Source organism: Ursus americanus, chromosome 3 (genome assembly GCF_024610735.1).
Source record: "Ursus americanus isolate L20-20 chromosome 3, mUrsAme1.1.p, whole genome shotgun sequence".
Classification (NCBI taxonomy): Eukaryota; Metazoa; Chordata; class Mammalia; order Carnivora; family Ursidae; genus Ursus; species Ursus americanus.
The window spans coordinates 12,511,361-12,532,357 of NC_142129.1; the positions used below are offsets into that span (position 1 = coordinate 12,511,361).

Below are 20,997 nucleotides of genomic sequence, written 5' to 3' on the forward strand. Positions count from 1 at the left end.
CCAGCATCATTTTCCACTCCAGTCCTACAAACCAATCCTTGTAAACACATCAAATTCTCCCCTTATTGCTCTTCCTCATGTTTATTTCTCAATCTTAAAACAACTTCCCCATTAGTCTGATAAAATAAGCCCACTTTTCAAGGGTAAACTCAAGTGCAACCTGTTCCATGAAGTTTCTCCTGACCCCTTGCCCTGACTCCCTGTGTTCCTGGTAATCTTGTCTGAATTAAAAAGTCTCTTTCTCAGGATTTCCCTCAACATTTAATTATATGTCCCTAGCTTGCCATAATTATTTGTTTATATATTTTATATATAAGGGGAAAGGGAAGGTGTTTCTGTTACTATATTTATGCTTTTCTCTACCTTCACCATACATACCTAGCTTAGTACCTCGCACACAGTAAGAGCTCCATAAATATATACTTTGAATTTAACTAAAAGATGTCAAAGCCACCTCTAGGGACCTGGTAAAGTGTTCTCATGTGGGTGCTAGATACACAGATGTGTTCAGCTTATAAAATTCATCAACTGTATACTTAAGTATATGTGTACTTTTTTGTGTGTATGTTATACCTTAATAGAAAAAATATTCCAACAATAGCTCAAGGTTGCACTATCTTAATAAGTCAGTACAGGAAAGAATGTTATAGTATCAGAGACATACTGATGTAGATGAAACCATTGTTCTCAAGACATGAAGTCCCTGGGCCAGGAAGGGTAGGAGAGGTGGGCTTCATGCTACGGGAATTTCCTAGAGTGAGGCTTTCTGGGGATTGAGGTAGGGATGTGGACTCACCATTGGGATACCAAAAAGGCTGAATTCCAGCACGCCAGGGATAGACCACCGAAGATCATCCCAGGTGGCTGCGTTGTCTCCTAACCAGTGGGCAGCAAACTTGCCAGATCCCGCAAAGGTAGAACGGGTTATAATGAAACTTCTCTTATTTGGGAGCACAGTCTTGACAGCTCTAGAAAGGGAGAGAGACTTAAGGAGTCAATGTGTGATCTCAGCATGTCTCAGCCCCACAGATACAGTGACAATGCCAAGGATCATTGTCTTTTAGTGCCCTCCCAGCAGATTTGAGTTGCTGTGAAAGCAGATTGCACCGTTAAATATGCTTCCATTTTATTTTGTTTTGTTTTAAGGTGTTTTATGCAATCATTAAATCTACAATTTCCAAGATTTTTTAAAGCAGCCTTGAAAAGGCTAGTAACTATAGGTATACAATTTTTATGGAAAATTTAATTTTACATAGATGTATATACATTGATCTTTCATGTTGTGTGATTTTAAACATACATGAAAAGTGAACTTATGAACAGCCTTTTGGAGCTTAAATTCTTTTTAAGTAGAGACACTTTGGGTGTAATTTTGTAATAAAAAAAGACATTTTAAATTTATATATACATGTGTGTACTTTTATAAGTAACTATAAATATATATCTAGATTTTTTTAAGGATTTATTTATTTTGAGAGAGAGAGAGAGAGAGAGAGCACTAGCGGGAGGGGCAGAGGGAGAGGGAGACAGAATGTCAAGCAGTATCTAAAACCCTGAGGCACATGAAGTCCACAGCCATACTCCATACAGTGCGGCAGAGAGGAAAATACATGGATTTCAGACTCAGGCAAAAATGACTTAAAAGGTGCTTTTACAAGGTATTAACTGTTTGCACTTCATCAAGTTACTTCTCTTTATTTCTTCTAGCCTTCCATTCATTCATGTATTCATCCATTCTCTCATTTTATACATTCCACAAATATTTACCGGATTCCTTCTTCCCTATGTGCCAGGTAGTTTCTTCATTCACTCAGTAATAATAACCATATTTATCTGCAGAGTTCTTAAAAATAACACGCTGGCACCTGGCGTCTAACAAAGATCAATAATCTGATCATGTGGGAAGTCTTACTCTGCCGTGGCGATCGCCATGGAGTAGCCGTACAGATTGTGGACGTCATACTGCTTGCCCCAGTGCTGCACTGCGTCCATGCAGAGACTCTTGCAGAACAGGTACCCATCCAGGATTCCTGGGGCAAAAGAGGGAATCAGTCATTGACGGCCTCAGGTGCACCTTCCCTGCTCCCGGACTACCCAACGGCAGAACCGGAAATGACAGCACTCTAGGCAGGGATGATTGGGGCCTTCCGCTAAATGATCACACAGCTTCCTCACTGTCAGAGGGCTATCCGTTTGGAGTAGCTTCTCTGATATATAAATAAGCTGTGCTGCCCCATACACACTATTCCACCCCAGGTGCTCACGTGACTCAAGGCAGGCACCTGGAAGCCAGAGGACCCAGTTAGACTTGAGGTTTAATCTGACTTCTGCAAACTGAGCCAAATCACATGGTCTGAGAATAGAAATATTGGATGAAAGTGTAAATTAATTGTTCACCCCTTCTCTCCACTGATCAGAGAGTAAAAAGGCTGCCTCCCCAATCTATCTCACGCTTCTATCCTTTTCTGCTCCCACTGTACCATTCTGACTCAGATCCAAATTACCTTTGCATCTTAACTACTCCAATAGCTTCTTAATGGCTTATTTACTTCTGATTATTGATCTTCGAATTCATACTGCACACTAATGCCAGATTAATATTTCCAAAACCATTCGACTATCCTATAACATAAATAGCTTCCATGACCAAAAGAATGAAGTGTGAACTGTTTCACCTCCCATGCAAATCCCTGGCCCATCTGCCCCAATTCCTATCTTCTCACCAGACCACAAGTCTTCATAAGATGCTATAATGCTAGCACCTCGTTCTTATCTTTATCAAGATAAAATGTATCTGTGAGCCTCTTGCTTTCTTCAAACTACAATAAATGCTGTGATTCCAGGGCCATACCCTGAGAGATGGTATTGCTCAAAGTTCAATCAGAGCTCACTAGCGTCATATTCACGGACTCTGACTTCGACCTTCAAGGCCATGAGTTCTGGCTTCTTTTCATCCTACATTTCATGTCTGTTCTTCACATTCTGATATCACCAGACTTTACCCTCATCCGAAGACCAAGCCCAGTTATATGGTCTCTTTCTAGTAAGCCCTGACCTTGGGGGATATACACTAGAGAGTAATACAAACTAACCACTAGCCTCTGGCTTCTGCACTGAACGTTCTCCGGACCTTCCCCTAGAAACAGCTTAGACTGTCGGTGGAAAGACTAGTGGTCCCCTTTGAATTTATGCCTCATTTAGGAAAGCTTGGAGTGCTTTGATTTTCTTTCCTAATTTTCTGTATATATTACCCGCATTTTCCTCTCCCTACATATGTTTATACACAAACTCCCTTGCCAGGTAGTTCATATCTATCCTTATGAATGTAAAACACCAAATACGCATTGCCACTTTAATTATACTACCACCAAGACTTACTAGGAGTGAATGGGGGATAATTTAGATTGCTCGTGGAACATCCTGAAACGGAACCATCGACGAAGTTGGAGAGTTCATTCATATCCTAGAAGACAAAGAGCAAAACTACCACAAAGAAAAAGTAACATGCCCCCTTATGTTGTACTGATGTTTGTCTCCTTTTTCCTTTTTTTTAAGGAATCAAAGAAATGATTCCAGATATTTTTTTCTTTAAAGAGGTTCTCATGCACGTGGAGGGGAATAGATGTTCCTGTCTTTTCTATCCATTGAAGGTTTCCCAGAGAAAGTTCTTAAAATCCCTTCAAAATGCTGTATGTCTATAATCATGGGAAATGAAAAATTTTCAAAAACATTAGGTGAAAAAAGATCTCAATTTATATGATTCCATATATATCAACTTATACATTCTCTGTATATCCAAATATAGCTATGAATGCACACACATATTAAAAAAATATATATATATATATACACACACAAATACATACATAGAGAGAGTGAGAGGGCGAGCCCATGCCAGCAGCTGGGCGGGTGAGGGGTCTGGGAACATGTGTACCAAAACGTTGACGGTGGATGTCTTTGGTTGATAACATTTTAGAGGGCTTTTGCTTTCATCTTTTTAGCTCTCTGTATTGTTCAAATTTTCTACGTTTCTCTTCAAAATAGAAAAAAGTTCAACTCTAGAGCTCCCTAAATTTTGCTGAATATCTGCTTTGCATTTGTTTTCATTTGATATCATGGGTGACATTTGTCTTTACCACCCCCATGGTTTTGTCATGCACCTGGGGACCGATCAATTTGTCCACCATGTCCAAAGGAAAGAGCCCTGAACTGGAGATTGAACAAACCGTGTACTTTGTGACAATGTAAGGCATATATGACTGATTTTTACATCATTCAGCTTATTCATTTTTAAAAGAAGAGCTAGATTCAGAAAAAAAAAAAACAAACAACAAATTTCTGAGTTTACTTCCAGGTCTAATGGTCTGATTTAGATTCTAAGCTACATGTTTCAGTAAGATTATTTAATAGTAAGATAGGGACTATCAGAATTACTGCCCTATGTGCTTTCTTCTCCTCTTCCCACCATGTTCCTTGACTCAATGATATAGATACACACAGTCTGAACATTTGTCACTGAATATTCAGAGTATTAAGAACTCACAATCCAGATCCCATCAAACTCTACTTGGTTGTAGAATAGCTCGAATTCGTTTGCCCACCAAACAGCACAACTGGGGTTGGTGAAATCAGGAAACACAGTGTTTCCAGGCCAGACCTGCAGGAGAAAAAGAAAAGCACTGAACAAAGTCAATTAAATGAATATAGAGCTAGATGGCTGGTAGGGGTCTGGGGATGAGGGCACAGGGGCAAGTGTATCCCCAGCATATATAAGGCATCTAAAAGTATCAAGACAACTACACACACACAAACACACACATACACTCACTCTGCCACAGCCCTGCCACCAGCCCCCAGGTCCCCTATTCAGTTACCTCCCCAATGAGTGGAGTCACCCCATCTGAAGCATTCACCCATATCTTCATGCTGGAACCCCTGTCGTACGGGCCGTAGGGGTTGCTGGGGGAAGAGTTGTTGGAGATGGCTGGATCCTAAGAAGAGGACAAATACAGTGAAGGACCTAGCTTCAAGCTCAAGGCACAGAAAGGAGACTGGGAAGTGGGGGGCGAAAGACAGGGAGGTGGCTGCAAAGCCAAGGAAGAGCAAGCACCTGATGGTCCCTGGGAAAAGGAGGACGGCACGTACCACAATGATGACCAATTTCTGACTGTTACTGTGTAACTCCTTAACAAACTCAGGGAAGCCTTTAAAATTGACTGGGTCATAAGTGAAGTCCTTCCTCTCATCCATATAATCAATATCGGCATGCTGAACGTCCTGAAAGCGTACCCAAAGGTCACAGTTTAGGGCTCCAGAATTTCCCTGTTCAAATGACCCCATCAAATCATCACTGTTATTATGCACCATACACACTGACTCCATGCCAGCCTCGAAACCAGGTTCTTGATCAGTCCCTGGCATCTAAGTGCTTCTTTTCCAATAGTAATTTCAAAAACAGAGGACCCGCTGTGTCCCTAAGGCCTGACCCCACCCCTGGAATCAGGTTAACTGCATCACCCCCTTGTCACCTGGGCCCCTCCAGCACTCAAAACCAATCTAACAAACAAACCACAACAATCACAACAAATTACTAAGGCTATCAAAAACAGAAGGGAGGGGTGTGGGGGGATGGAGTAACCAGGTGATGGGTCTTAAGGAGGGCATATGTTGTCATGAGCACTGGGTATCATATGCAACTAACGAATCGTTGAACACTACACCAAAAACTACTGATATACTACATGCTGGCTAACTGAGAATAATAATAATAATAATAATACCCATATCCACACCTAAATCCTACCCCATCCACAAACAGAAGGGGAGAAGAGACTCTCTGTCCTACATCCCCCTCATTTTACTGCCCTGTGTCTTCTCTTTTGTTGTTTCTCTTCTAACTCAAGTTTTTTGGCACTTATTTTTTCCTAATTTTACCTGTATGAAAATAGTGGCACCCAGAATGAAACTGACTCTTGCTCTAGGACCTATGCGTCTGCCTCCAAGGGAAAGGGGTAGGGAAGAGAAGAGGATTATTCCAGAGACTATTGGGCTTTTTCCTTTGCCCCTCTTGAAAAGCCTCACTCTCCATGAAAGAACAGACATGTTCAAATTTAGCCATTGAAAATGTTAAAATATTCTATTATTATATGTATGTACTATATGCTTTTTGCTCACTTAAACTAGGGAAAGAAATGTTTTGAAAAGTCAAGTAAAAACACATTATATAAATGTAGTCAATACAGTAGCATAAGCAAATTTTACTAATAAAATGTTATAAGAAAAACAGAGACGGGGGGTGCCTGGGTGGCGCAGTCGTTAAGCGTCTGCCTTCGGCTCAGGGTGTGATCCCAGCGTTCTGGGTTCGAGCCCCACATCGGGCTCCTCTGCTCGGAGCCTGCTTCTTCCTCTCCTACTCCCCCTGCTTGTGTTCCCTCTCTCGCTGGCTGTCTCTCTCTCTGTCAAATAAATAAATAAATAAAATCTTAAAAAAAAAAAAAAAAAAGAAAAACAGAGACAAACAGATTGTCTCCTAACCCCAAAATTGTGGTCTCTAAGTATCTTTCCCTACTGAAAAGAACTAGTTCCTTAAAGGAATGGCCAGCGCAGCAAAGAAGTCTAGCGTTCTGTATATATAAAAATCTTTTTATTATATATATTAAAAAATAACTCAGGGGGAGACATTATAAGCAGTTGTTCTTATTCCCCAAGGGAATTCCTTTATTTCCAGAGTTGGTTTAAAGCCCTACTTACGTAAGGGAGCCCTGCTGCACGGTTTCTGTCCACGACTTCCTTCAAGCTCCCTAGTGTTCCATAATCATAACGACTGAGGTGAAATCCAAGTGTCCAGTATGAGGGAAGGGTTGGCCTTCCAATGAGCTGAAAGAAGTATGCGAAATAAAAGCAAAAATACTCGATTTTTAACAAAACTTTGTAAGCATTGGTTTGGGGGCACAAGACAACTCCAATTTCCTACACACCATTTCATGAATGCTGGAATGTTAGTCTATTTTCCTAGCCCCTTCATAAATCATTGAGGGTGCGATCGATTTGTAGTACCAGATTGATACGAGCTGCTCACACCAGCAGATCTTTGTGCCTCGCATCTGCACATTAAATTTACTTTTCTTTGTGCTCCTTAGTTTTTATTTCCTCAGTTGTAATCATGATATTGTAAGTTTACCTCTAGATACTCTTGAACAACTTGCTCTGGAGTGTTTCCCAAAAACACATAGAAGTCGAGAACGCCCCCGATGGTGCGGTAAGTGATGGCTGGGGCAGGCTGGAGGGTAACCTCTTGAAAGATTGAAAAGAGAAAAAAAAATTAAAATTAGAATTTACTCTAGAGTAATGACTACAAAGTTCTAGACCAGAGGATTACCAATCATCTGAATATTAAGAAAGTGAATCTAACACCTCAAATTTTCTATACAAAGGGACACATTCTGATGATCACAGCACGTGAGAGGCAAAGCATTTGTTCTATGATCGATTTTGATAATTGGTGACTTGAGCGTCCTCACTCCCATGTCAGGACTCACAGTTTCATGAAAAAGCAATCAGTTTCATGAAAGGGTCTAGACTAAGTCACTGTCGCACAGAAGTTATTTTAAGCTGAAGACATTTAAGTTTCTGAAATCCCTTATCAACAAAAAGCTGGGCTTCCCAGAAGAACTCAGTTGTCATAAATTCCCACCCCTGGAGTAACTCTAATCTTCTCTGAGGCAAAACATAACCACCACCCCCAAACAGACATTGTCACAAGAATATCCTATCCCTCAACTGTTCTCCAAAGGGCTCCTTTATCTTTCCAAAAAGTCATTTGTTTTCCCATGAGTACCCTTTTTCCCCCTCCCATTTGTGTATCAGGGTGAAATATAAGCCCCAAATTCTAACCACCCCTCTGAGAAGTTACTCTTTGCTGAGCACTCTACTGTGTACCCATGCTGCACATGTAAATAGCCTGTCTTTTCTCTTGCTAACCTATCTCTTAGTTTGACTCACAGGCCCCCAAATACTGGACTGTCAAGGGCAGAGAACAGTGTTTCTTCTCTGACCATCCCAACTACAGAACTCACTGCTCCCGCCCCATACCCCATTATCGTTGCAGGAATGTAACCCAATGAGACACACTGAAGTACGAGCCTCAGTGAATCTCACATCAAGAAAGAGCTAAGCTAAAAAAAAGTCAGAGATTACATTATAAACTCCAAATCTCTCTAAGCCCAAATCACAATTCTCAGAGGTGAAGTCTCCCCATAGCCTTGGTTTGCATTTAGGAATAAAAGGCTTCAAGATCTACTGAAATGTACTCTTTGGTCATAAGAACAACTCAGTTGTTGTTATGTATCTAAAATACTGGGACCTTTCTCTTTAAGCCTGACTCAGCTTGTTTTCTGGTTCCTTCCAACACCCAAACTGTACAATCCTTGTACTATCTCAGTCGATTCTTAGACTATTAAGTATATAAGAAGCATTTCAGGTTACCTAGAGTGAGTCTCAAACAATCTACAGTGAAGGATCAGAGATTTATTTTTTAAGTGTCCAATTCTTTGCAATCTGATACTTTCTGCAAAATAACGTGAGAACAAATTACTAGAAAAGGGTTCATGCATGCACTTGGATGCTACAGCAATGTTTACTTTCCATTTCTAGCCTCATCTTACTGTAGACCGGAAACAGTTTGTGACCATCCGTGGGCCATGCTTTGAGCAGCTCTGATCCAGTCCACTGATTCTCAGTTGAGAAGAGGTAGGGATCAATATCCCGTCAACACTGGGAGATTCTAGTACATCTCCTCTTCCCCTGTGGTGATTGATTCACTGCCACTGAGATCCACTGTTACTAGTGCAAGCAGAAAAAAAGTAGAGAATCGTTGATCCAGTCTAAATCTTCAAAGATGGGGAAGCTAGCTACTTTCTGGAATCCTAGGATGTTACACTGTTTGGTCTTAAACAAATTGATCTTGCAGTGCATGACCCTTGCCACTCCACTTTGCCTTGCTGCCTTTGGATTATCTGAATGAAATATTCACTGCTCAGCTGCAGCTCCCTGGTTAGGCCCTGGTTAGGCTTTACATTACACTACTGTCATCATGAGGCAAGGGCATTTGGCTGTTTCCTAGCAGAGTTTATATCAACCCCTCAACTGGATGAAAGTCTAAAGAAGGAAAAGAACAAATTGGTAGAAACTGCCTCTGAGTTAGATTATAGGAAAGACTTAGTTGTTTTAACTCTACAATAGAAAATATTCCAAAAGAGGTAACCAGATTCAGGAAAATCATAAGCTAGGAGAGAAAGCCCTACTCATGGCTACCATGTAACAACAGGTAATGAACCAGGGATGGGACAATCAAAGAACATGCAAGTGCCTGAGCTATGGCTCGGCCATTCCTAAAGGGCTCCATTCCTTTTATCATAGTGCTGAAAACTGCTCTTATGCATTTTTTCATGAATATTCCTTTAGTCTTTTACCCATGGCATTGCTGTTCATCAGAAACACTCCAAAAGACAATCCGCTAGCATCTTCAAGACACAGGAAGAATGTCTGTGTTCCATACAAGTTAGTTCCATCCTGCAGAAAGAAAATTAAAAAATAAAAAACTTACCATCTAATAATCTAAACCCCAAATGGCTAGAAATGACTTAAGAAATCATTGTTAATCATGTGAGCAACTGACAGGGAACTCATGGTCAAAGAAGACACAGATAAATCTTCAACATATCATGTCTAGATTTGGTTGATGTCAATCAAGTATTCTCTAATTGAATTGAGTCAGTTATGATCATTTATCCAGTAGAAATGTGATACCTGTTAAAATGTGGGAGAACAAGAATTTTGAAACCGTAGTTCAAAAAATCTCTTCTCCCAAAGATACTTAACCTAACCCCATTTTCAAAAGCTTTATCAAGACTTAATATGAACCTGACATCTTTCTAATCTGCAACTAGAGGGAGCTCAAGGTATCTTGGTCTTCTAGTCTTTCTGAAGTCTAGACTTCAGAACATGAGCTGACCTTTTAAGACTTTAGAACAGCAGTTCTCAATCTGGGGCTGCATCCCAGTCCAATTAAAACAGAATCCCTGGGGGTGGAAGCAGGCATTGATATTTTGTTAAATTTCTCCAGGTGATTCCAATGAGTAGTCATGTTTGAAATCCCTGCTCTAGAAGGGCATTTCTCAAAATTTGGTGTGCGTAGAAATTACATATGAGTCTTACTTAAATGCGGATTCTAATTCAAAGGAAGAAAGAGCCCACATTTCTGACGTGGTGATGCCCATTTGAATAGCAAAGGTCTCGGGCTCCTTATTAAATAATTTCCGGATGAGCTTCTCTGACTCAACACTTTTTCTCTTTCTGATAGATACATGGTAGAGTAAGGAGCATGGGCTTTACATTACAGAGGCCAGGGGTTAGATCCTATCTCTGTTACTTCAAACCTTTTTTAAACATTGGGCTATTTCTGAGCCTCAGTTTCTCACCTGTTAAATGGAGTCAATTATGCTTAATTTTTTAGGGTTCTCTTGGTAAAAAGAGATCATAATTAAAAGAATCACTTAATAAATTATTCCAATGATCTCCTTTATCCAGAAACTAGTTCTACTTAATCAGGAAAGTGACTGAACAAGAACTGTAGGTAATATTGCTGAGCCTAGAAAGTAACTCCGATTTGGATTTTCACAAAGCAATATAAAAACTAAAACAAAACCAAAATCAAACAAAACAATAACAACAAAACTCTATTTCTTTTATTCTTTCACTGCCCCAAACATTATTCATACGGGAATGAGCAAGCTTCTTAGCTGATATTTTATCCTATTTTGCTGACAAACCTGGTACGAGTTGGTGATTTATAAAGGTCAACCTAAAATACATGGAGATTATAACCCTCCAATTGTGCAGAGTCAATATTAGTAATGTTTTCTCCACAACTAGTTAGTTCAAAAGGAAAATAAAACAAAGGGTAGTTGGCATTTATTTAGCACTTTCTATGTGGCAGACACTCTTGTAGAGACTCTGTAAGGATAAATTCCTTTAATTCCCCTCAAAACCCTATGAAGGAAGTATATTCCTCCTGTTCTATAGATGAGAAACTGGAGACGCATAGAGGTAACTCGCCCAGAACCACACAACTGGTGAGTGGCAGTGCCAGAATTCAAACGTAAGCAGCCTCACCCTAGAATCTCACTCTTAACTATCATTCTGTACTGTAGGAGTGATCTTCAAGAAGGCTGACCTTCAGTGAGGAGGGGCCCATCCCAAAAGCTTACCCCATTGGGGGTTGTGTCCCTGGCAAACATGGACCAGGTCTTCCAATTCATATCATGCCGGTACTGTTGGTGCACGTGTTCTCCCAGACCATACACGTTAGCGCTGGGCAGTCGGGTGGAGAGCTGCAGGAACTGATCAGCAAACAGGAGGGGTCCGATGCCTGAGTCCAACCTAGACTCCGATGCAAAACGCAGGGACAGGTGGGCAAGTAGAGTGGAGAGGGCACACACAACCTTTTAGAAAAATGTCCTTTATATTTTAATGACTCCTATCCCCTGTTTAACTGGCCCCCTTTGCCCTCCTGTGATGTTTTCCCAAGGACACCAAGAGATCAGGACTTCTTTTTCCCTTAGACATCCTACTACATGGCCAAAATATTATTCTTGTGTTATAGTAGATATTCTGTAAATAGCTACTGATGGATACATGGTTAGATGGATGGCGGAAAGGGAAAAATAAAGAGGAAAAAATGATCACACAGTAATAAAAAAGAAAAGGAAAAAAAAAAAAAGGACCCAGCCCAGTGCCTGGTCTATAATAAATGCTTAGTAATAACCGCCACAACAAAAGAAGCAGCAGGAGGAGGAGGAAGAAAGAGGAAGGAAGAAGAAAGTACACATTCGGAAAGTCTGGTCAGGAACAGTGGGCTCACAACCTTCAGGAGCACTGTTGCGATGCATGCCCCCTTCCTCAGGCTTGTGGACCTCCCTCCCCCGTGTCTTTCCTACTCAGATCCCCAGACAGGTTTTCAAAACGTACAGAACACGATTATTGCTTCTTCTGATCACTTTGATGCTAAATGGCTGTTTGGAGACCGTAACGTCGTAAGTCAAGGGAGACGCAGCATCTCCTCTGAAGGGTTGCACGTGCTCATGAGGTACTTCGTACCTGTCCTTGCTCTGGTCAGTTAGCTGCCCGGGACACGAAGGGAAAGAAAGCCAAAATGAAAACTCCTCAGCATTTCCAAAATAGAAACCTCCCTCCCACCAGAAGTTCTTCCCAATGACTGTGCTCATGATACTGAACTCAGGTACTGATCCAAACGGCATGAGGTCCAAGGTAGATGTATCCATTATACTACCAAATTCAAATGCTGAACGCTTGGGCAGAAGTTAGTCTTTTGGTATAAATAGACACTGTAAGTCTGCAGAGATGGACTAGCTCTAGAACTTTCACAGCTGTGACAATTCTTTTTCTTTTCCCTCCTGACTACATTTCACATGGTATCAGGGACAAATAAATGAAAGCCAAATTTTACCAGTTGACTCTATAATCTATATTCAGGAAGTTACCACACTGAAGGAAGGCTACAGACGCCTTCAACATATAGGTACTAAGTAAGAATAACGTCAGTAGAGAAAAATGCCTCTGTTAGCAACACTGTCAATCTTGTAGTAACTGAGGCCATCAGGTAGAGAATGAGCACTTTTCAAAAAGATTTTTAAAGAATAAACAAACCGCAACCTTAAAATGGAAACGATTGGACGTCTGGTATTCTGCTGTGAGAAGGACATTGTTGACATCATTTCCAAATAGGGATGGAGAAGGCAATCTTTTCAACTGGGCTGTGAATCCTAGTATGTAGAGGGAAAAAGGTTTACATAGCTGGCTGTGTAAACTCGCAAGAAGTAGCCATATTTATGTCAAAGGGGCTGTGAAAAGCCTTTATTTCTCAAAAGAAGGGAAGAGATAGATGTCTACCCATCATATGCTACCTTGGGCCAGATTGTGACACTAGACGCTGTCACTACCTTACCCATGCTTCTCGCTTACAAAATCAGCTTGAAATGTCCCCCGAAAGGCCTAATCCTCATTCTATCAGTCCATCAGCCATTCTGTGTTAATCACATACCCTTTACACATGAAAATAACTGAGAAGGAACGGTGTGTGTGTGTGTGTGTGTGTGTGTGTGTGTGTACACACATCATTATACATCTATATACATACACATACATATACATACATATATACACATACATATGTATGTACATATATATACACATATACATATATATACACACATACATATTCATATATATGTATATATATACACATACATATTCATATATATATAAACACATACATATTCATATATATATATATAAAAAGAATGATTCTTTCTCAGTTATTTTCATGTTATATTACAGGTGATCATATTACACTAATACCATCTTGCAGGTTCCATGTAAGCCAGGTGAGAACTGAGACTGTATTAGAAAAGGCCGTCAGGCCAACACCCTTGGAGGGGCAGCATACTTCTTCCTTTATGCTAACAGCTTCCCCAAAGCAGCCACCCGCTGTTATCTCCCAGAATGTTCATTATTATCCTCTGCATTTTAGGGTAGGAGAAAGAAGAGGAGACATTTAGTCCGTGAACACTGACATTGACTAGCTCACTTTCATAAAATGTTTATGAAGTTGGAATTGTTTCTATATCATCAAAATCACATTGTATTAGAGTTGTAAGTAGTCTTAGAGGTTACTAAGTTCAAGTCCCTTTCTTTAAAAGTTAGAAAGTTGGGGACCAAAGACGTCACGATGTTTGTACAAGGTTACCAAGGGACATATAGTAGAGCCAGAAATAGACCATGTGTCCTAACTCCCAAGACAGGATTTTTTTTCCTTGATGCCAAAATAGACCCTAGCACTCGCCTAAGCGCAGTGCCCACCTTCTGTCACAGGTGGTAGTGTGGCTGCGCAGGGTGACACTCTGCAGGCCGCTAAGGCTTTCCTCTGCAGCAAACAGAGGGTCGGGAGCTCCCACCTCATTGTCTGGCTTACCTGCATTTGTTTTTACAAGGTCACCCTCCATCTGGTAACCATGACTTGTAGAATAGTAGCACCAGGGCACACTTATGGTCCCCTGAGGTCTCCAGCAGCACCCACGCTGATCACATGTGGCCTGAAATAAGAGATTAGTCAAATAATTCCATTTACTTGTAGAACATTATCATTTATAAATATATTTTGAGCTTGTGGTATCACTGACTTCATTTTATAATGCTACTTAGAGAAATTGGGCTGTATCCCAGTCAATGCACAGCTTGTACTGAAAACTATTTTTTCTGCCCAATGTCCTACCCTGTTATTGTTATTTTATAATGATTTAGGGACCGCAATGCAGTCCCATATCTGCCATCACAATAAAACTGGTAACTTTATTTAAATATCCTAAACTACAATATAGTTATATCACCAGTAACTCAAAACTAAACGTGCAGCTTCATTTATATTGGTTCGAGGGTTTGTTTGTTTTTTTAAAGAAAAGGACTTGGCTTTATTCAGAAACTTTGAAATCAAATCAGGTTTGACTTCTAAATATGTCTATCATGTGTGTGTTACATATATGTGATAGATACATACATATGTACATAGAGTCTCTCAACTTCCCAAAGCAGAAAGTAATTGTTCCTTGAAACCCAAGGAGACTCTAATATTCAGTTAAGAAAAGTGCCCACTAGGGGCGCCTGGGTGGCACAGCGGTTAAGCGTCTGCCTTCGGCTCAGGGCGTGATCCCGGCGTTAAGGGATCGAGTCCCACATCAGGCTCTTCAGCTATGAGCCTGCTTCTTCCTCTCCCACTCCCCCTGCTTGTGTTCCCTCTCTTGCTGGCTGTCTCTATCTCTGTCAAATAAATAAATAAAATCTTTAAAAAAAAAAAAAAAAAAGAAAGAAAAGAAAAGTGCCCACTTTATACCACCATTAAACGACAGAATCGAGTGGACACGAAAATGAATACAATCCCTTTCTCACATCAACTAATTTATTTTGGAGGAGCAACAGGTTAACTACAAAAAACTACAAAGAAACCTCTTCCTTTTGAATGTGGACTAGACCTAGTGACTTGTAACAAACAGAATAAAGCAAAACTAATGGGATGTTGCTTCAGTTACAGAAAGATTACACCTCCTGTCTCGCTTGCTCTCTTTCCCTTGCTGTACTGGAGCACATGGCAAGGGACTAAGGGAAGTCTCTGGCCAGTGGCCTTCCGGAACTGAGACTCTCATCCAGCAATCCTGGAGGATCTCGGTCCTGCTGACAGAGCCTGAAAGGGATCATGCACGGTCCCAGCAGACACCTCAAACGCAGTTTTTTAGAAGACTTTGAGCCAAAAGCATCCAGCTATATCAAAGCCAGATTGGTGACCATAAAAACGTCAGACAATAATGTTTGTTGTGTTAAGCCGTGAAGTTTTGGGATAATCTGTCACAAAGCAATAAATAACGACTACATCCTGCCACATATTTTCCAGATGAAGAACCTGACACGGGCAGAAGTTCACAAAGGTGAAGTGACCTGCCGAAGGTTACTCAGTTAGCTCTTGGGAAGGCAAGCACCAAAAGTTAGTTCTCTTGCTATCCATTGTATTTTTTCTATACTCTGGGTAGTTTCTGTTAAGCACATTTTCAGGAGGACATGGCCATGCTTTGCAAATGATAAGACAAAAAAAAATGGCTTAGGTATATGAACAATTGGATCTAATCACATGCTTATTTTTATGTGAATACTAATTTAAGGATGGGAAAACCGTGTCCATCTGCGGACGACGTGGCTGGGGAATCAGGCTACACTGTGAACTCCACTTCAATCAGCAGGTTTTGGTTTTCTTCCTTTCAAAGCCCACCTGGATGAAACCTCAGTACGTGAGGCAACCAGAAAGGTGCTGAAAGGGGTGTTAAACAGAATGGTTTCTGCATGCTGCCCAGAGCTTAATAATTTCTTCATTGAACTGGAAGAGGCAAAGATCAAAGAGCGGCCAAGGCAGCCAGAAAAGTGAATGGTCTCTGCTGGCCAACTTGAAAATACCAGTTCCTGCAGTGGCCCGAAGCAGTCACGAGGAGTGGAAAGAGAAGTGTGGTGCACATGAACAGGAGAGTAAAAAGGTTGTGAGACATAGGAAAATCGTCGGAGAGAAACGCTGTACAAAATGATGATGTGAATAGGACTGAAGGCTCATAAAGAGAAGAATCAGACCCAAGACACAAATGTCCCTTTAAGTTCATGTGAGAATTTAAATTTAAGAGTAATTGCTGAAATAATACAGCATGTTTCACTTCCAATACAGTATTAAAAACTCGGGGAAAAAATCCTCAATGCAAAACAATAAGGAAAGAAGACAAGGACCTGGGGATGGGGTGAGGGACGGGTAGGGAGTAGCACCTAACGAAACAGAACAAATGGAAAACACAAAACGAGACCTCGGAAAAAAACGTATCATGTCAATTATCACATGTCATCTGCCAGTACTTTCAAGGTCACTATTCTAAAATGGTGGGAAGCACAGAGTTTAGCATAGCTCCTGGCTCACGCTTGGCAGGCATTTGCTCAATAGATTTACCTGAGCACGCTGCCTCATTTCACCGACAAAGATCTGATAGTCTGCAAGGAAACAAGACTCAGTGATCAAGTCACAGAGTTCTCCAGGAGCAAAGCCAGGACTCAAACCTGGTACTGGGGCTCCCCTAACACGCTGCTGGCCGAGGGCTACACTGTCAGTTTAAGGCACAGAACATAAGCTTAAGTCTGTATGCAGGACCTGACAGCTCACTGCTCTTCCTAGCACCATATAATGGCTCTTCACTAACGCTGTGTAAACACAGAGCAATTTTGAAGGTGGGGACTCATAATGATCTTCGCAAAATGCAGTTTGCTTGCTGATATTCATAAAACTTGACCCATGAAACACTTATTGATGAGAAAGTGGAATTTGCAAAAATATATCACAAGCCAATAAGTAAATAATAGATAGATAATTATCGAGTATGTCTGCTATAAAATATGACAACATTTCTGAATAAGAAATATGGTAACTTCTCGAATATCATCATAAAGATTACCATTAGTACTACTGTTATCCACAGAAAGGACTTGCTGTAAACTGCTCTCAGCTTACCCATTCTACAAGTTAGTTAGGACATGCAGGCTTATGTTAAGCATGTAAACCTGCTCTCCCTTATTTACATAATACATTCTTTTTTTATTATTATTATGTTCAGTTAGCCAACACACAATACATTCTAATTCTGACAATCAGTGAGTTTAAAATTACTGTCTACCAGCTCTTTCCTGAGCTGGGTATCTGGAATTGACTAAATCTTTCTGCTTCCAGCCATCAGTGCGATCGTTCAATGCTGGGATTGTGGGTAGAAGGCCTCACGAGGAAATAGAAAGTGATGCACCCTTTCAGAATGGATAGGTTTGGATAAGTATAGAAAGCGGTCTCTAAAATCTGCAGGGGGAATGGTCTATGTGCAGCTTGAGAGGCACAAAGGTTAAATAGGGTCTAAGATGACAGACTGAGTATTTGAACTCGACCCAGTAAACAGTAATGAAGTCTGTGAGTCGTCAAGCTGCATAGCAGTATGGTGAAAGTCGGCTGTCCAAGAGAGCAGTTTCAATCCTGTGTGTAATGGTACAGGCCGGGGAGACACAGAACTCAGAAGAGGCCCTGGGAGTCTGTGCGAGTAAGCCACATGTGAGGTGGGGAAGGGCCAGCGTGACCACTGTGAGAAGGGAAATGAAGTGCTTATTCTGGGAAACATTGTTAAGGAAAATGTTTAAAATACATGAAATAGTAGCCAAAGGGCTTGAAGGGAAGAGCCAGGCAAGAGTTCCGCTGTTTCTGCCACCGAGACGAGAAGCAAAACAGAAGTACGAACAGAATCTGCTGGTGGAGGAGGGAAAGCAGATTTGATGAGGAGAGATGCGTTCAGGTGAGGTGATCGTGGGACACTGAAGTGAGATGCCCTGCAACCAGCTGCAAGCCCAGAGCTAAAAATAAGGGCTAGAGATTTTGATAAGTGGGTCATTCTTTTTTTTCCTGAGACTCGTGGCAGGGACACTTGGAGCTCTCCCAAGATGTCTCCCAAGAGTATTCCATATGGCCTGATCGATTTATGATTCCCTCCCATTACTGGGAGTTATCTACAACAAAGAATTATCTGAAGGGGAAGTTATACTGTTGGTTCTTTATAAGTAACCCTGCAGGAGAGAAAGAGATAGGAGTAATAAAACGGTATGGCGATGGCCTCAACACTGGAACATTGCACTAGCCTGGTATCATATTCATAATTTCCTCCCACTCCCCTACTCCACACAGCCATGTACCTCCCTTTAACATGTACGTTATATAAATACATCATGATCCAGAGACTTGGCCTCTCCACAACAGTCTGGGGCAGCATATAGCACCCAGGATACTTAAAACATGCACCAAAATGCCCAAGATATACCTTCTATGAAGAAACAGGCCATCGGAAGTACTACCAGAGCATTTCTCACTGGCTGAGCTAAGGAGGAGCAGGCTAATGAACAAATGCCAAGGTCATAGATTAATTCAGTTGGTATAACGTATAAAAAAAAAAAAAGACAAAGTTCATTTATTGAACTATAATCTTGATGTCACAGAATTTATGAAAGGTCTTACGATAAAACCCCAAAGAAACAATATTGAGGCAGTAATGACATCTGAAGCTCAATAGTCAATATCAAGATGGGGTGTTGTAGGAGAGTGAACAGACTTAGGATGCATTAGTCTTCTAGCCGGGCTTCCAAGCAACGAGGTTCCTGGCACACTGTGACGGGCCAAGTGAATGGGTGTGGATCAACGTGCCGCAAGCCCAGTGTGCCAAACATCCTGCTTAGGTTCAGCATATCTAGACCACAACTTCCCTTTCCTTTCGACAAATGGTCCTCTCTCATCAAGCTCTAATTTACCTTACCGTCTCAGGCATTATCTCCTCTCTGGCACCCACCCTATATCTTGGCCATATGGGACCATTTGGTATGTCATGGGTGTGCCCCACAATTTCCTCATCCATCACTTTGTTTACAGACCTCTTCTATTTTGAATTCACCTTCCATTCCTCCCATCTGTGTCAAAATCCTCCTTATCTTTAATTCCATATGGCCACCTTCTCTTTGACAATCATTATCTTCCACTCTGTGGTCCCCATCATATTTCTTTTATATCTTAGGACTTTTTGTTTCAGATGCCAGTTACTTTTTTACTTGGCTTATGTCCTCTACAAGAATTTATGAGAAGAAAAATATTTAGTTTAATTGAACCTATCACCCCAAATGCTGAACTTTGACATTTGGCCCCATACCGGAGTGCTCTGTTTTTTCTTTCTCCCTGGTATCTTCTTTTTCCTTTATCCCTGTTTTGATGTTCTCTTTTCTTTGTTTCTCAGTACATGATTCCATTCAGCTTTAAATGGCTGCTCCTAGCTGCTACGTATCACATCAGAAACCAGCCTCCCCTACCTGACTTCCAAGGTCTTCCAAAATTTAAATCCACCTTTTCTGTTCAGTCTTGTTTCTTCCGACTCCCAGCAGGCAATTCTCTTCACTATTCTAAGAGAAGGTCAAGTTCATTTCAGTCAGGGTAAGAAGCCAGATAAAGGGGATTGAACACTACAATAGTCTTGGTAAGGTAAGTTGGTCTAACTGGAATTATTTCTGACCTTAGCAGACTTATGGTCCAGGCCGCTGCCCTTTGGTGCCACAACAGCTGGTCAGGGCACTGCGTTTCCTGCCCAGGAGATTTCCTGATCCTTAACTATCCATCAGATTGGATCTCTCTCTTGCCTTCAACACAGCATCTGGACTTCCTGATTAGGTTTATCCCATCACTCTGCTCCAACCTTAGGCATCTTCTATATGCCAAGCTACTTATCTGGCTCTGGTTCCCTTCTCTGCCTCAACTTCCCACTCCCCCCAACCTCAGTCCATCACATCTTACGGCTGATTTCATCTGTTCTCTCTTGACTGCATTGGTTCTCATTGACTCAGCATCTACACCCAGTCAGTCAACACCAAAGGCTCAAGCTATAACTATTCCCACTTTCCACAGTTCCCCTCTCTATGACTTGGACTGAATTATGTCCTCGGAAAAGACACGTTGAAGTCCTAATCCTTATACCTCAGATTGTGATCTTATTTGGAAATAGGACTGTTGCAGAAGTAATTAGTTAAGAGGAGGTCACACTGGAGTAGGGTAAGCCTTTAATCCAATATGCCAAGTATCCTTGCTTATTCAAATGGGAAATGTGAACACAGACACACACACAGGGAGAGGCCATGTGAAGACAGAGACAGAAACTGGAGTGATGCAGCTACAAGCCAAGGAATGCCAAGGATTGGCGGCTACCACCAGAGGCTAGGAGAGAAGCATGAACGGCTTCTTCCTGAGAGCCCTCAAAAGGAAGCAACCCTGCCAACATCTTGATTTGGGATTTGTAGCTCCAGAAGCGCGAGAGAAAAAAACAGAAAAAAAAAATGTCTTTTGGTGTTAGGACCTTCAGGCAAACCAAAACAGCAACTCTCAAGAACATCAGAGATTATTCCAGCCAACTAACGATAGGATGGCTAGAGAGATAAATGTGAACGTGCTACGTGCCCAGGTATCGCGTGCAGCAAGCGTCCTATCTGTGTCGGGCACAGATCTGTCATTTCATATCAGTGGACTTCATTCAGAAGGCTGTATTTTGTTTTCATTCATTCTCAGTGTAACAGGTGATCTGATATAGTGTGTGTAATGAACTTTACAATCTTAATATTCAGCTGGACTTCAGCTGATGATGAAGAAATACTGCAGTAGAGTAAATGCCCAAATGTCTGTGCTATTTTTAATCTGGTATTTATTATCTTCTTCCTTCCAAAACATGGCTCTTAAAACTTTGTCCTTATTTTAAATAATGTTTTATGCATTTGTATTACTTTTCATTG

General features: G+C 41.2%; 1 protein-coding gene across 2 annotated transcripts in view; it reads right to left on the bottom strand.

Annotated features, from left to right (window-relative positions):
* Window positions 1-20,997, bottom strand: part of MGAM (maltase-glucoamylase) — an 85,797-nt gene that overhangs the window by 46,060 nt on the left and 18,740 nt on the right. For both annotated transcript variants that reach the window (XM_087860775.1, XM_045792469.2), the window contains exons 4-16: window positions 14,051-14,171; window positions 12,733-12,842; window positions 12,028-12,179; window positions 11,268-11,439; window positions 9,471-9,570; window positions 7,181-7,293; window positions 6,751-6,876; window positions 5,146-5,277; window positions 4,875-4,991; window positions 4,544-4,657; window positions 3,379-3,463; window positions 1,913-2,030; window positions 797-968 (exon numbers count right to left, since the gene is read on the bottom strand). In XM_087860775.1, the coding sequence (XP_087716901.1) occupies window positions 797-968; window positions 1,913-2,030; window positions 3,379-3,463; window positions 4,544-4,657; window positions 4,875-4,991; window positions 5,146-5,277; window positions 6,751-6,876; window positions 7,181-7,293; window positions 9,471-9,570; window positions 11,268-11,439; window positions 12,028-12,179; window positions 12,733-12,842; window positions 14,051-14,171 (1,632 nt within the window). The remainder of the gene's footprint in view (window positions 1-796; window positions 969-1,912; window positions 2,031-3,378; window positions 3,464-4,543; window positions 4,658-4,874; window positions 4,992-5,145; window positions 5,278-6,750; window positions 6,877-7,180; window positions 7,294-9,470; window positions 9,571-11,267; window positions 11,440-12,027; window positions 12,180-12,732; window positions 12,843-14,050; window positions 14,172-20,997) is intronic.